This window comes from Chinchilla lanigera, unplaced genomic scaffold (genome assembly GCF_000276665.1).
Source record: "Chinchilla lanigera isolate Chin_1 unplaced genomic scaffold, ChiLan1.0 scaffold00077, whole genome shotgun sequence".
Taxonomy (NCBI): domain Eukaryota; kingdom Metazoa; phylum Chordata; class Mammalia; order Rodentia; family Chinchillidae; genus Chinchilla; species Chinchilla lanigera.
The window spans coordinates 7,321,425-7,337,646 of record NW_004955478.1 but is presented as its reverse complement, the minus strand read 5'-3'; the positions used below and the strand labels follow the sequence as shown (position 1 = coordinate 7,337,646).

Genomic DNA, 16,222 nt, shown 5'->3' with positions numbered 1-16,222 from the left:
GCGGAGGGCCCCGCGGCGGCCCGCTGTGGGCTCGCGGGAGAGCGCGCAGGCAGCCCAGGGAGGAGGACGGGGATGGGGGCCCGGACGGGGAGGCCGGACTGTCCCCGAAGCACAGGCAGCTGCAGCGACAGTTGTGGTCCCAAGTGCTGCCATCTCGGATTGGCAGCGGACGGAAGAGCCAAGGGCAAAGGCCCCTTTCTCTGTGCTCCTGAAGCACAGCCGTGCGTGCGTGCGTGTGAGCGAGACGACTGAACCCGTGGCGCCGCACGAGCCAGGCAGCTGCTCTCCCACGCCCTCCGCCCCTGCGGCCCTCTGTTCCGAGACGGGGGCGTCCCAAGCTGCCTCAAATCCGGGATCTTCCTGCTTGAGCCTCCCAAGCAAAAGCAAAATCGTTAGGTCTGGGGTCTGAGACTTGCCGAGGCGGCGCGACCCCATCGTGACTGACTGCCACGCACAACCTCGCGCTTTGAGAATCCAGGACTGGGTTTGGCATTTGCTGAGATGCAGGCTAGAAGCGTTAGTGTGGCAGTCGAGTTTTCTAACAGACATCCAAAGCTCTAGCAGCTGGTACTGAGACTCACACAGGAAAAACCTATTTATTGGTCATATTTAGGGCAAATGCCCTTTTTTTTTTTTTTTTTGGTGCCGGGACTTGAACTCAGGACCTCACTTGCCAGGCAGGTGGTGTATCGCTGAGCTGTATCGCTGGCCTGCAAATGCGTTTTGAATAAAGTAAATTCAATTTTAAAATCTGGTCTATCTAGTTTGTTACGAATGTCACCCTATGTACTTGCCTCCTCTGTCCTGACTTCTCGATGCAGAGTTGTGAATCATAAAACCTTAAAGCCTACAGCTTCTAGGGAAAATACAACTGACTTCTTTCCACTTCGAGGATCTCGCTGCTCGGCACCAAGGCAGGCGTGGCAAACGTGAGGCCCCTCCCGTAACTGCCCTCACGTCCCCACAGACCTGGTACAGACCGGTTCTGGAACCACGTCACTCTTGCCCACCGAGTCCAGACCGGCTTCAGAAAGCCCGTCTTTCCTTACGCAGCTCCCAACAGGCACTGGCAAGTTAGCAAGCTGCCGCGGCAGGAGGAGCAGGGACGTCCGGCCCGAGCTGGAGACAGACGGGGCCCAAGCGCTCCGACGCGCCACTGGGACAAGTCATCCGCTCGAGAGGGCATGTATTCTTGAAACACTCACTACAGAACCAACCATAATTATTTTTTTCAAAATAACTCATTACAAACTCCATATTCTTTAGAAATTTGGATGCTGTGACAGTGCAAACAGCATTCATTTTATTGCTCAACTTCGGCATGGGCACATACATAGTTAATTCTTAGAAACTATTTATACAGATGTTATTGATAAAGCTCATGTAACAACTCAGTGAAAATACAAAGAACATCGAAGCTAAAACACTCTGTAATAAATACAATGAAAACGATAAAACTTTGTTTTTAAAGTCAGTTTGAGAGAAGGAAGAATATTACACAAAGTGAACTAATTACATCTAGAAATAAAACAACTCAGCATCTGGTACAATCACCACCCTAACGTAAGAGTGTTAAATACCACACACGGCCCCCGCTGACTGTGAGCTGCAGCTGAAGACAGAAGCAGAAGGAGCCGCTCTACCAAACCGTGACGGCGGCCGGAACCCGCTAACTCGCCGGCGCAGCCAGCCCCATGCACCGGAAGTTGAAAGCAAATTTAGTGTTGTAAAAAGAAGCAAATTACATTGCATTTAAAAGAAAAAAAGTGTGGCCTAGACTGTAAATACAAGAAAGAAAAAAAGACTTTAAAAAAACCCATTCAGGGCAACAAACTATGTGCAAAACCAAATGTACACTATACATGGTACTATTTAAAAACTCTTTACACCAAAAAATAAGGCCCTCTGAAGGGAAACTCATGTCTGTACTGCGTGTGAGCTCTACGCGATCACGCCCGGAATTAAGCACTCATGATGGAGAGGCGACCATGCGGGAGATGACGTCACACGGCGGAAAGGACACTGGAGGAAGGGGAAGAAAAACCCCGCTGAGAGGGACATGTGGAAATAAATATTCACATTAAACACGAGGTGCAAATCCACGGTTCAATGACATTGGGGGGTCTTAGCACCTATCTGGAAGTGATCGGATAATGTAATTTTGAAATTGAAATCTAAATCATACTTTGACGTATCATGTTGGTGATACCATACAGTTATGTAGGACGATTTCGTGCTTTTAAAGCTCCATTAAGTCGTTATTGTAAAGGTAAAAGGCACTCAAAAAGCGATGGTATTTGCCTGCTTTATATGGTACATAAAAACAATAGCATTTCATTATTACTGCATCCCTGTCTGTTACGATTTCCCTATAAAGTGTTCATCTTGTACTTACTTTTTACTGAGAGATTTTAAGAGCAGGCACAATTACAAACTGCACCAGTGCTTTAACATTGAAAAAAAAGACATGGATCTGCACCAATAAGGTACTAACAAAAAGCTGAAAGTAAGTGACGACGAAAGAGCACAGAAACCATCTCTGTACACTTCGAGGCGGTGGTCTTCGTTTGAGCGAGAACGCGCAGCAGAACAGTGGGACGAGGAGGCCGGCACGCGGACGCCCCGCCGCAGGCACAGCTACGAGCAGCGCGCTACCGCGGTCCCGTTTGGCCAAATGAACTACGTTAAAATACTTGCGAACCACACAAGTTGTTCTCAACATTTTTTAAAAGCAATAAAGTCTCCATTTATTCTAGCTGGTCCCCTGCCCGCCTCACCCTCAGCCCACAAAACGTTCCTTAAAATTCCAATGCACAGAAAAAACTTGGAGCAGCTCTGGGTCAAGCGGGAGGGGGACGGCGGTCCTGCCCCAACGCCGAGACCTTCCTCCCGCCCCCCTCCGTCCCTCCGCACACCGCTACCACGCCCAGGCGCCTCTGAGGAGCACTCTGGCTTCAAGAACACAGACCAAAACCCACTCCATCATTTGAAACAGAACACAAAAGACTATTCACTTGATCATTCAGCTGCAAAATTTAAAGGTCAATCATCAAAACTTGCTATTCTTATTTCACATGAATATTTTAAAAAAATAGTGCATTCTTTTTTTGATAGTTGAACTTTAAAATCCGCGGTGATTCCCTCCAATCTCTCACGCCTCCCGGAGTGTGCGACGCGCCACTCGCCCTGAAAGCTCAGCGTGGACATCGGAAAATCCGACGGGGGGGGGGGGGTCTTCCGCACCGCAGGAGCTGGGATCCCCTTGCTCCCAAAGTTAACTCTTCCTTTTTCCAGTGAGTTGCATCTCGGAAGCAGAGTCACTCCTCAGCGCACTCCCCGCCCACCACCCAGTACCAGCTCCAGTTCATCTCGCGAGATAAAAGCAGGGTTTTTCTAAGCTTGCTAAATAATCTTCAGAGCAAAAATTTCCTTTTTCACAATTTAGCCGATTAAAATTGTGAGCAACTAAACAAAGCTTCAGCATGGTTTACTTGATAGAAACTTAATGTAATTAAAATATAACTTAGGTGCACTTATTAGAGACTTTGGTTTACAGGAACAGTATATATAGTAAAGACCAGCTGACTCAGCAAAAGAATGAAAATCCCACCCGTCCACGTGCTCCGAGAAGCTATAAAAATGCAGTATTTCCATTTAAGATAAAAAGTAAATCCAAAATACCTGATCATATTGATTCAAGATAAAAACATTACGTTTTTTAAAAAGTCATCTTAAAAACAGGGAACCCCTGAACACATCTTCCGGGGAGCAAACTACTACTAAGTTTACACTAATGGTGCATTAGGAAGTTAATAACCAAAATAATATAGCTGTATTTCCAGGAAAGTTGTGCTTGAAAAAATATAAAAACAACCCACTTAGGCGAAGTTGAAACACATACTGCAAAATACAATGCTCTGCTATAGAAAAAACAAACATGTAAATGGCTTCATCTTGTAAAGATAATGGTTCTTTTAGCCAATTGTCTATAAAGTTAGAATAATTCAAAATAACTTTATTCTTTTTTACAAAGAGCAAGTACAGGAGCTGTTCAAAATCACGTACTCAATCAAAATGAAATGTGACTTGTACCGACTGCTGAAGTTGCCTGGATGTGAGAGACTTGAACTCTGTGAAGCAGTTTGAGTAGATCACCCTTTATAAAAATAGTAGTAGTCTTTAAGTGTAGAATACTGCCTAACTCTGGAGATGCAGGAAAAGTCAGCATTCTTTAGGTTCAAGATATTCATTTTAAATAGCAGCTGAATGTGTCCTCATGGCAAAGCATAAAGACTTTTTTTCCTTGAAAAGGAATTTCAAAATTGTCCTTTCCCCTCACACTGTCCTAAAACTTTAAAACAGGTGGGAGAGAGGGTGTTTTCCTGTTTTTCAGCATTCTCTGTCACTGCTGAAGGGAGGCTGTCAGTCAGGGGTATAAATAGAGTCCGGGTAAGTCCTTGAAATTCATCATTCCACAGCAAATCCACATGTTTCTTCAATGGCTGTTAGCAGCTTTTCATAGAGCTTTTCATAGCTTTCATAGGGCGGAATGTCTATTCGATTGAAGCTGTGAATAAGCAAATCAGACTTTACACAGTTTTCAAAAAAACGAACGGGCCTACCAAGTACAAGCTAATACAACCACATCGTCCTTTGTGTCACACAGAAAGGTAAAAGGTTGTAACCCTAAAGTCAGTTACCACTCTGGTATTCTCCTACTTATTTTATAAATATATAAATAGTTTTATATATTATTTATAATATATAGGTACTAACAAATTAATTATTTATAATAATATAAATAATCATGTAGGTACTAACAAATACAAATATTATTATTATTACTTAATATATTATAATAACTTATTGTAGTAATATTATAATAAACTATTAATTATATTATTATATATTAATAATATATTATAATGCATATTATATATAAAATATATAGAGTCCACGTGCCGGCCTCCTCGCCCCACTGTCCTGCGCATTCTCACTAATACTGAAAAACAACACCTCGACGTCTACGGAGATGGTTTCTGTGCTATTTCATCATCAGTTATTTTCAGCTGTTTGTTAGTACCTTACTGTTAGTACCTATATATTTATTTGTATTATTTGTTAGTACCTATATTAAGTAATAATATATAGGTACTAGCAAATTTATTATTTATAATATAAATATATAAATAATTTTATATCACTTTTTTGAGCTGCGTATTCCTCCTGAAGGTCCTTTTACTACTAAGGAAGTAAGAGTGAGAAGTCAAATCCATTTGGAACTAACACTTATGGGATGGTGGGAACAGCTACAGAAATCACTTACCACGTGTGGGCTTTGGGCAGGTTGTTAGTGCAGGCGTCGATCTGGTGTATGGTGAACAGCCGCGGGCCTGCAGCACCTGCATGGGAGGGAAATGTGGGTCAGATCTGCACCTACAGAGCTCCATCTCCACAATTTCAGAGTAGAACTGGTACATAAGCCATAGGGTCTAGGAATACGGAAATGCTGTCAATCCATATGTTTTTCCTCAGGGTAGCAAGAAAAGAATCTGGGATGGATTTATTTACTTACTTACTTAATTTATTATCTTTTTGAGGCAGGGTTTCATTATGCAGTTCAGGCTGGCTTTGAACTCACTTTGTAGCCAAGGCTGGCCTCAAACACACAGCAATCCTCCTGCCTCAGCCTCCCAAGTACTGGGGTTACAGGTGTGCGTCACCACGCTCAGCAAGAACCCGGGTTTTAAAAGCTGGAATTGACCTTGGATAAGGCTGGCTGCTTTAATATGCCAGCATTTCAGTTTAAGAGAAAGTTCAGGATTGAGATCCTTGTGCCAACTTCTATTTTATAGAAGATCAATATCCCAAAAGAATGAGAAGAAAAATAATCTGCCAAGATGAAATATACTGTATAATACACACACTCAGAAAGGTGACAGCCTAATGCAAACTTAGAGGTCATGACTCAAATTGAGCCAAGAGCAAGATTAGCAGTAGTGGCTAAATTTCAGTTTACACAGACACCCACACAAACATACGGAGGGTAACAACTTCTACCTCCTCAAACAGAGCAGGCAGGCACAACCGAGAGCAGGCTCTGCCGGAGCAGGCGGAGTGCACGGCTGCGGCACTGATGAACTATGTTATGTACCAGCCTTGGTTTGCGTTTCCTCCCTCAGCACCAACAGCAGCGACGTTAAAAATGAAGAGCCTTAGTGGTAAAGGAAGCAACTGCCCCCCTGGGAAGCACGTCACCCATCAGCCATAATAACAACTCTTCCAAAAAATTAAGCGGCTTCTTCCACAGAAAACCATTCTCAAAAATGGAACACGGTTGTAAATAAACGGTCTGAGGCCATGCGGTAATAAAGTGCTCCGGCCAGACAGACGGCCTCCATACGTCATGCCGCCTCTTTCTGGTGAGAGGAAGATAAAAAGTGAGGGAAGGCCGCGAGGGGTAAAAGTGAGGGAAGGCCGCGAGGGGTAAACGCTTTGCCAGGTTGAGATGGAAACACGGAAGAGACGACCTCCCAGCGGAAATGCGCCAACGGGATTAAGAGCAACACAGCGAGAGGTGAGAGGCAAGCGCAGCAGCACACACAGTCCCCGCCGTGCGGCACTCACTGCAGTCAGAGAGCCGTGTGGAAAGGCTCTTGGGGGACAAGAGAAGGAAGGAGAAGGAGGTAGCACGTGAGAGTCACAGGTGAGAAACAGCGCAAAGAGAATCTGTTTATAAGCACGCGGCTTGTGAAGTATCGCATCTCCCCAACATCGCCACCTACCCGCACCCCGAACACGCGCCTCGGGCCGTTACCTTGTAGCGCTTTGAAGCCCTGCAGAGGCACTCTCGATGATCCCGTCACAAACTGCAGTAACCGTGCTCGCCGCTCTTCATCAAACAATTCCACAGCTTTCCAGAACCACTTGACGACACTGCTGTCCGGCGTGCAGTGTTTTAGCCGGGTGTTCGCTTTCCAGTCGCTGACGTCTATCTTTCCGAGCCCACAAACGATGAGCTGGCAGCACATTGCACAAGTGGTGAGCCAGCGGCAACCGAAGCCGTGCCGGCGCTCCTCAGAGCGGCCGTTAGCTGTGCAGGGCGGTCCGCATTCCTGTTCTCTTTTTTTGGGTACTGGGCAGGGAGCTCGCGACCTCTCGCTTGCCACGCAGGCGCTGTGCCGCGGAGCTCGTCCCCGGCCCACCATGTGGTATTCTTTATCAAAGCTGCCCATGAGACCATCTGGGAAGCTTCCTCCACCAAAAGACACTAATTCTGTGCATATGTGTGACAGGGATTGTTTTCTAAAAACTTCCAGAATATCTGCTCGCTGCGGATTCCCCTCCCAGGGTCTGAGAACCACCACTGAGATGGACCCCACGAGACTAAAGCATTGGGAAAATTCCTAATTTCAAAACAAATTCTAAAATTTAAAAAAATAGAACTTGAGACCCAAAAAGTAAGTACAATTTATATATACCTTCCTGGAGGGGTGTACTGTTTTGGCTTCAACACTCTCGGCTTAGGGAGTCGGGGTGACTGAGCCCTCCCGTGTCAAGTCCCCTCTGGTGCAGCGCACACCCCACTAACGGGACTCACAGCGCACGGCAACTCCAGAGATGCGTGCTGAATACGTGGTTAAGGCAGTGCTCGGTAACCCTAAGAGGGTACATGAAATCCATGCCACACGGATACAGAGGCAAGGTCGGCAGAGACGGACTGTATCAAAATCGTTTTGACACTATTAACATCTACATCTCCTCAGGGTCAAAGACGAGCTTATACTGCTAATCTAACACGTTTTCACAGTGAATTATGATAATGTATAGTATAAAACAATGTAACTCATTTATCCTACTTGTTAATCTAGTATAACGTTACGTGCTATGCACTTTTCTAAGCAGTTTCATGATTTCATCAACAGTAAAAACTATACAATCAACCCTACTCCTACTGGATGAAATCTCCAAGAAAGCCAATATACAGAGTTCTAGTTGAGATTTTACCAGGAATCGAACTCAGGACCTTGTGCTTGCCAGGCAGGTACTTATGCCACTGAGCTACATCCCCGGCCCCTATACAGAGTTCTAAGAGATCACTGAATTTAAGTCATACTGAACTGGTAACAGGTTGGCCTAAAAGGATTACAGATGCTTTCAATTCTTTTTTTCAGAAGCGTGGCACTTCTAAGGCAAACCGCTCTCCAACGAGAAGGCCCCACGCCTCAGCTTTACTGTCACCCCTGCACACCCGCCTCCTCCTCCCAACCACCTCCTAGCAACAATTCCACACCCATGGAAGGGGGCTCCTACCCGGTCAAACCAACCTTTCTGTATTTATTGGCTACCATGTCTGTTAACACATTTAATTAGAAAATACAATGAAATTAATAAAATCATGTTTCAGTTCCCTGTATTTGTAACAGAAACAGAAACTTGCAAACTGTTGAGTACACCTATTAGTTTATAAATATTTCCAAGGGGGAAGCTAAGATGTTGTTCAGTTTACCCTGAGTGTTTCACTTATTCTATGGTCTTGCCTACCAAATGTTTTCTAACAAGGCTTAGTGCAAACAAACCCAATTGAACCTAAGCCTTTATCAAATAAATTTCAATACAGCGAGACCAATTGAAGTTTTGGTTAAATAAATTAATACCACTAAATCAAGGAACAGAAAAAACACTGGAAGAATTTACACAGAAGACATGAAATCTGTTTAAATGAGGACAACAAGGAACTACAAGAGTTTTCAAAATAAGGCTGGTGTGGTGGCCTGCTCCTGCACACCCCGCGGTGGGAAGGTAAGGCAGTAGGGTTGTGCGTCAAAGGCCAGCCTGGCCTACACAGTGAGACCCTGTCACAAAAAGCCAAAAACAATTTTTAAATTCACAATATAAGAGAAATTGCTTACTCACAGAAATTCCCAACAATCAAATTCTAAATGCCTCTCCTGTGAGTAAGAATTCTCATGGAACTGCGCTGTAAAATTTCAAAAGCGTTAGAAATACAACTTTCCTCCCAATCAGGTAAAGTAGCTCCCACTCTCCCCTGCTGCACTAGATGACGGCGTAGCACAAATGCACTGACCTCCAACTCCTTCTCGTCAAAGGTCTTCAGCAGGTGCTGTGGAATTACTTCATTAAACCCCTTCTGCAGAGCCAGGAACTGAGCCTCAATGCCTCGTAGAAATCTCCAGTTCACGTACAGTCTGTGAATATTGGACAGGATTTCCACAGGATCATATATATTCAGATGTGGCAATTATTAAAATTTCTACTGTAGCAACATCACACTATACAAGCATTTAGAGTCAAGAATTTAAACTCTAAAAGAAGTAAAAAAAAAAAAAACAAACCCAAACTAATGAGGATAAACAGGTCCGAAGCTGCGAGGAAGCTCAATGGACATAAAGAGTGCACCTTTCCACCAATGAAAGCACTACCAATAAAACCACCCTTCAAATGCGAGTAGCTCCGAACGAAGTGGAAGTCTAGAGTTTAGGAGGTGCTGAGGTTAAAATCCTGTGGGCTCAAAATGGAGCTCACTGGCAAAGCACACGCTTAGCATGTGTGAGGCTCTGGGTCCAATCTACAGCATCGAAAGAAAAAACCTTGACAGAAATGTCCTAAACTTACAGCACATATGCCAATAACCAGGAGAGCCCATTCAGTCAGAAAGGGTCGTTTCTCTGGCTCTCCTTGAAAGTAGCACTGGCATGCGCTGCGTGTGTTAGTTATATCTGGGGGAGGGCTACAGAGGAAGGGGAGGCAGAGAATATTCAGATCCAAGAGGAGAAGAGAAGGGGCTGGGGATTTAGCTCAGCGGCAAAGCGCCTGCCTGGCAAGCGCAAGGTCGTGAGTTCAGTTCCCGGTACCGGAGAAAAACCAAAAAAAAAAAAAAAATAGAGAAGAGAAGTAAAAGCACTTTTGAATAAACACTCCTGATTCCCTTGAGGCTGTGTACACTCGGGAAGCTGTTTTACCAGTCAGTACACGCGCAGCTACATCTGTTACGTAACTTGTGCTCTGCCTGGAGCTTTAGGAATGCTCTTTTATTTGCCTCTCTTCCCAGACACCTTTGCCTCACGCATCCCAGAACTACTTATCCGTCAAATTTGTTACCAGTATTTCCTTTTCCGAACTTGGAAGAAGAGTCCGCCACCTTAATAAACAAACCCCCTAACTTGCTACCTTTGGAGCCGCTCAGGGCTGTCTGTCGGCTTTAAGAGGCGGCAGAACTGCACCACTGCGGTCACTGTGCTGCCGGCCTCTCCCAGCTGCCCCGGCCAGGGTGGTGACAGCACCTTACACCTGCGTGAGCCCGGACGCTGCGTCTAGAAACCCGGGCAGTCACACACTGGACCCTGGAGTGGCGCTGCTGAGACTGGGGAGCGCGCCAGACGCGCTTACATTTTTAATACGCCCTTGTTACATCTAGGGAGAAAAATCGAACATTGACTATGGAGCCGGAATGAACCCTGAAAGCCCGCTCTCTCCCCCAGCGGCCTGCCCCACTCCCAAGCCACCAATCCGCTTGCTCTTCCTAGGCAGGTGATGTCGAACCCCGGAGGTTTTCAGCGATAAGACAGCCCACTGGGGCACGCACACCACAGGCCCACCTCCACCATCCCAGGCCAACGCTGGATTCGGTAGTCAGCCTTCCTGAACATCTTCCACAGAACTATTACAGACTTTGCTCCTATACAATTTGTCTAGGACTTACTTACTTTTTGGATTTTACAGCTTATGCAGTCTTTCTTTCTTTTCAATTTTTAAATTTTAATTAATTATTTTGTACAGGAACTCAAACTCAGGACCTTGAGCTTGCCAGGCAGGCACTTGTGTCACTGAGCTACATCCCCGGCCCTTAGTCTTTCTTTTAAACATTCACATACTCTACTGAATGCATGTGTTAAAATGTGTTACTCTAAAAACATTTTGAGAGTTCATTTTTAACAAGTAACACTTAGTTGAACATCCATATTCATATTTCTTTACTTACATGTACATTTCTCCAGAAGCATCCTAAAAACAGAGCTGCCAGTGGAAGGTCCTGTGCATGTTTATTTGGTAGTTGTTACTGAACTGCTTTTCAAAAAGCTACAACAATGTTTACTTCCTTCAACAGTATGTGAAACTGGCCTCATTTTTGAAACTAGGACGATTTAGCTAATAAGATTTAGATGCCTAATTGATACAAAATAGTGCAGTATATATATGGTAAAGTTCAAACTTCCAAATCTGATTACCATAGTTTATATTTACAATTTATATTAACCCAACACTTCAAAATCCCCCAATTAGTTTTATAAAAACTGGAGAACACTTTTAAAACTTAACCTTTAAATTCACAATGCACTCATCTATCACAGGCTAAGCACCAGTGACAGAGCACAAAGTACTCACGCACCGCCCCCCACCCCCGTGGCAGCTGCACTACCCACGGCTCCGACCCCCCGCGTCTCCTGCCTCGGCACAGCCCCTCCTTGTCACTGAACCTGAGCTGGCACGGGACGCTGGCCATATCACAACTAGACCTTCAAAAGTCCTGGCAGCTTCTGCTTCTGTGCTGTGGGAAGCCAGCCCCCAGGAGCCTGTCTGCTGGGAGTGAGGCTGTGGGCGGAAGGAGGGGCCTTTGAGAGCACACAGGGAAACCCAGGAGCCGGTGAGACTGAGCTCCCAGGGGAGCCCCACAGCCAGCCCTCAGGCTTTTGAGCCATTTAGCTCAGGCCTTTCAAATATGAGTGAGGCTTCCTCACTAACATCCTAGCCCACATGCTGGCGCATGCCTGTAATCCCAGCATTCTGGAGGAGTGAGCTCAAGGCCAGCCTGAGCTGCATAGCAAGACCCTGTCTCAAAAAGACAAAAAAAAAAAATCCTATGGAATGGCAGCATGCTGTCCTGTGGTCTCTGCCCAATTTATTGACCTCTAAAATTGTGAAAAAGTAAGGGGCCGGGGATATAGCTCAGTGGCACAAGCGCCTGCCTGGCAAGCGCAAGGTCCTGAGTTCGATTCCTGATACCAAAAAATAAATAAATAAAATTGTGAGACACAGTAAAAAAGTGGGTATAAGTCGCTAAATTCTGTGGAGGCATATTTTGTAGCAATAACTAAAACTACTAAATACTTAACTATTTGTTCATACTGCTGTCCTAGAACCTTAAACAATATTTTCAACCTTAAGACCATAGCAGTGCTTACCTAACATATTCTTTTTTATTTTCTTCAGTAACAGGGATACTTTTGCCATTTGGTTTAAGTTCATGCTGAATAATTTCACCATATGCATTATGTTCAACACAGAAGGTGTGGTCCAAAACACCTGTAATGTCATTCTCACTAGACAGGAGACAGAAAAGACACATAACTGGGAACCCTAGAATGCAGACCCTGTCAGTGTATTCACTGGGGAAACGAACAAAGCGAAGGTAGCTGATAATGACAATATTCTGGTTTTGTTTTGTTTTGTTTTGTTTTGTTTTGTTTTTCTTCTGGTACCAGGAATTGAATTCATGACCTTGCACTTGCCAGGCAGGTGCTTTGCCGCTGAGCTAAATCCCCAGCCCCCTAGCTGATAATGACAAATGTCAGGTCAGATTCCTCTTCCTAGTTTTTATGCCACCGTTCCACCTTTTCTTAGGCAGAAAAGTCGAAGAGTTCAGCATAAACACAGGTTGACATTTCACTTCCCAAGTAATGAGACAGAGCCACAATCAAAGAGACACTTTGTGGTCCACAACTGACGCAAGCTTCAGCTGTGACAGGCCTTCAGTGACAGACCCCACGGAGCCCGAGCACCTTGAGTAAGCAAATGCTCGCGTATCCACAGTGACAAGGCAACCTGTGTGTTTTGTAAAAGTAAGTGTGATATTGCCAACACTGCTTCCTAAACAAACCAGTAGTAACTTTAAATGGAGTCACTGTTTCATTAAAAACCAACGACAGCTAGATGTGGTGGCTCATGCCTTTAACCCCAGCACTAAATCCCAGCTGGGGCTGGAAGGCAGCAAGTTTAAGTCCTACCTGGCAACTTAGCAAGCTCCTGTCCCAAAACAAAAAACAATGGAAACTGTCTGGGATGTAGTTCAATAGTACGGTGCCCCTTTCCCCCTCAAAATCAATGGCACCAGGAATCTGGTATTCTGACATGTAACGGGTTAGAAACCTGCATCACACTGAAGAAGAAGTGTTATACACAGTACTTTTCTTTTTTTTTTGAGACAGGGTCTTGTTACGTAGTTCAGGCTGGCCTTGAACTCACCATGCTCAGCTGTAACACAGCACTTTATGAAATACAGGTTGAGCATGCCTAACCTGAAAATCCAAAACTTTTTTAGGGGCAACATGATACCACAAGTAGAAAATTCCACACCTGACCACATGTGACAAGTTGAAGTCAAAACACAGGGATACTAAAAATATTTTATAGAATTATCTGTAGGTTATACACATACAGAAGGTACATGAAATAAATGAATTTTGTGTTTAGACTTAGGTCCATTCCTCAAAATCTCAATGTAAATATTCGAAAATCTGAAAGAATAGAAAATCTGAAACACTTCCAGTTTAAAACATTTCACGTAAGGGTTGCTCAATGTGTACTAGAATTTTTCCTTTTTAAACTAAGTAATACTCAAAGCCAGGGAGCACACCTGTAATCCTGGAACTCGGGAGACTGATGCAGGAGGATCCCTGTGAGTTTGAGGCTAGCCTGAACTACACAGTGAGACCCTGTCTCAGAAACAAAAACAAAGCCGGCATGCTGGTGCACGCCTGTAATCCCAGCACTTGGGAGGCTGAGGCAGGAGGATTGTTGTGAATTCAAAAGCAGCCTGGGCTACAAAGTGAGCTCAAGGCCAGCCTGAACTGCAGAGTGAAACCCTGTCTCAAAAAACAAAAAACAAACAAACAAACAAAAAACTTAAAAATACTCGGCAACTTTAAGGAACTTCAGAATTTCAAAGTGTATAGGAGAGCAGTAGAAAGGGGAAAAATCTTACATGGTCCTATCACACATAATCACACTAAGTATGTTCTGTGCATATTTTACAAGTTTTGAGGTAAAATGCATCACTTTTGAAACATTTTTTGTAAAGCGCATATTCTAACTACAGAATAATGAACAGATAAAAGACAATATAATACATACAGTATCCACACCAAACTATTGTGAAGGTCTGGATCAACTAACTCCATGTCATCCAAAGTGATTGACTTTCCAAGCAACTGTTTATAAAAAGGCAACGTAAAACCGCCATCAATGTAATGTCCATGAAACACGGCCATTCCCATTATTCGTCCAACAAAGTGGAAATATGATAAATGTTCCTGAAATTGAAAAAAGTTTAATAAATACTCAAGTTAGAGACTATCCAGGAAGTCTGTAATAAAAAGTAAATATTTAAGCAACACCAAGTTTTTTTAGTAAGTATCAAATTTGTACTCTACAACTATTTAAGTGGAAGAGGTTATATGTCAAAGCACAATAACCCTTAGGGAACGTTTCTATGTAGTGCATTCGACTGTCCGCATCACTGTAAAATGACACGTTCAGGCTGATGCTTCTCAGAGGGCAAAGGCGCTCTGTAACATTCACCTTCAGGAAAGCGCGCCAACTTACAGTCCCATAGTGGCTCCATGAACCCACCTCCGACCCCGCTGTCCCCCTCATCGCCCATGGAGGCCCTCCGCCAGGGAAAATGCCTTCAGTCCGAAACATCCCTGCTTCCTTGACTTAACCAGAAACTGAACTTCCAATTGCTACTGACTGAAGAGCACAGATCTGGTGTCAGACTTGGATCAGTCATGACTGTCACCACTGCGTATCTGGTCAGACAGTCCCCGCAGGACCACTTATCCGCATCTGATCAAACGGAGATAACGACGGCACCTAAACAGGCTGTGCGAAGCACCATGCGGCGGTGAACCTCAGCACGGGCCCGGCAGACGGGAACAGACGTGGGCAGGTGAGGCCCCCAGCGGCCACAGTGGGCTACCAAGAACTTCATCCACAAAGCATCCTTTAATCAAGAGCTCCCTGCAGTGAATCTAACGCTTCTACCATGTTTGGATATATTTGTTTTTCATCATACTTTGTTTTGCTAGCTGGATGTTTGTATTTTAATCCTTTCACTTCTACATTTAATAAGTAACTTTGGGCCAACCTGTTTGGGACCCCTCCTGTCTCTCAGGAGCTATTCCTAGTCCCCATTCCTATTCCCCAATAAATTTTCCTACTCTTAAAAAAAAAAAAACGAAACAGTAAGCTCAAACACATAACCTAACTTTCAAAAAAAGTACCTTTTAAGCTCACCTTTAACTCCCTTTGATCTTAAAAAGTTTTTCTTTTCTAAAAGTAACATGTTCACTGTAAAATATAAGCAAATAAAAAAGAAACTTCATGTATTTTTTGTGAGGGTACAGGAATTGAACTCAGGACCTCACACTTGCCAGGCAGATGCTACACCACTGAGCTATGTCCCTGGTGCCACAAAAGAAACTTTAAAATCATCCATTATCTAATACCCAGAGATAACCATTGTCAGTATCACGGTGTATATAGCCTTTCAATGTTCACACATATGGCCAGGTGTGGTGGCACACATGTACAATCTCAGCACTCAAAAGGCTGAGGAAGGAGGATCACTGTAAGTTTAAGGCTAGCCTAGGTTACACAGTGAGTTCGAGGCCAGGGAGATCCTGGCCAAGACTCTCTCTTAAAAAACAAAAATATTCACATTTACATGTATTTACCAAAGTTGTATCATATTTTTGTTTTTCTGAGATGGGGTCTCACTAGGTAGCTCAGGTTGGCCTTGAACTCACAGCAATCCTCCTGCCTCAGCCTCCCAAGTGCTGGGATTACAGGCATGCACCACCACATCCACCTGTATCATACTATTATGTAGCCTTATTTACATTTAATATATCATGAACACCGTCTTTAACCCACATTGTCATTGTACTGCCTGTGTAGTATGCCCTTGTATGAAAAGATAACAGGTTAATAACAAGTTAAAAATAACTGCTTTTTTTTTTGGTTCTAGGAATCAAACTCATGACTTTGTGCTTGCCAACAGCACTGTGCCACTGAGCTATATCCCTGGGCCCATAACTGCTAACTTTTTGTAAGTGCTAACTAATGTACAAAAGGGTCAATAAAGCATAGCATGGGAGGCTGGGCACGGTGGCGCACACCTGTAATCCTAGCACTCAGGAGG

At 44.2% G+C, this 16,222-nt stretch overlaps 1 protein-coding gene across 1 annotated transcript in view; it reads right to left on the bottom strand.

The window, feature by feature from the left end:
- Positions 1 to 1,256: 1,256 nt before the first annotated feature.
- Smurf2 (SMAD specific E3 ubiquitin protein ligase 2) overlaps positions 1,257 to 16,222 on the bottom strand; it is a 131,125-nt gene continuing 116,159 nt past the window's right edge. Inside the window, exons 18-23 of the mRNA XM_013503133.1 lie at positions 14,152 to 14,330; positions 12,204 to 12,341; positions 9,089 to 9,209; positions 6,818 to 7,019; positions 5,327 to 5,402; positions 1,257 to 4,567 (exon numbers count right to left, since the gene is read on the bottom strand). Coding sequence (XP_013358587.1) covers positions 4,468 to 4,567; positions 5,327 to 5,402; positions 6,818 to 7,019; positions 9,089 to 9,209; positions 12,204 to 12,341; positions 14,152 to 14,330 — 816 coding nt within the window. The 3' untranslated portion in view covers positions 1,257 to 4,467. The remainder of the gene's footprint in view (positions 4,568 to 5,326; positions 5,403 to 6,817; positions 7,020 to 9,088; positions 9,210 to 12,203; positions 12,342 to 14,151; positions 14,331 to 16,222) is intronic.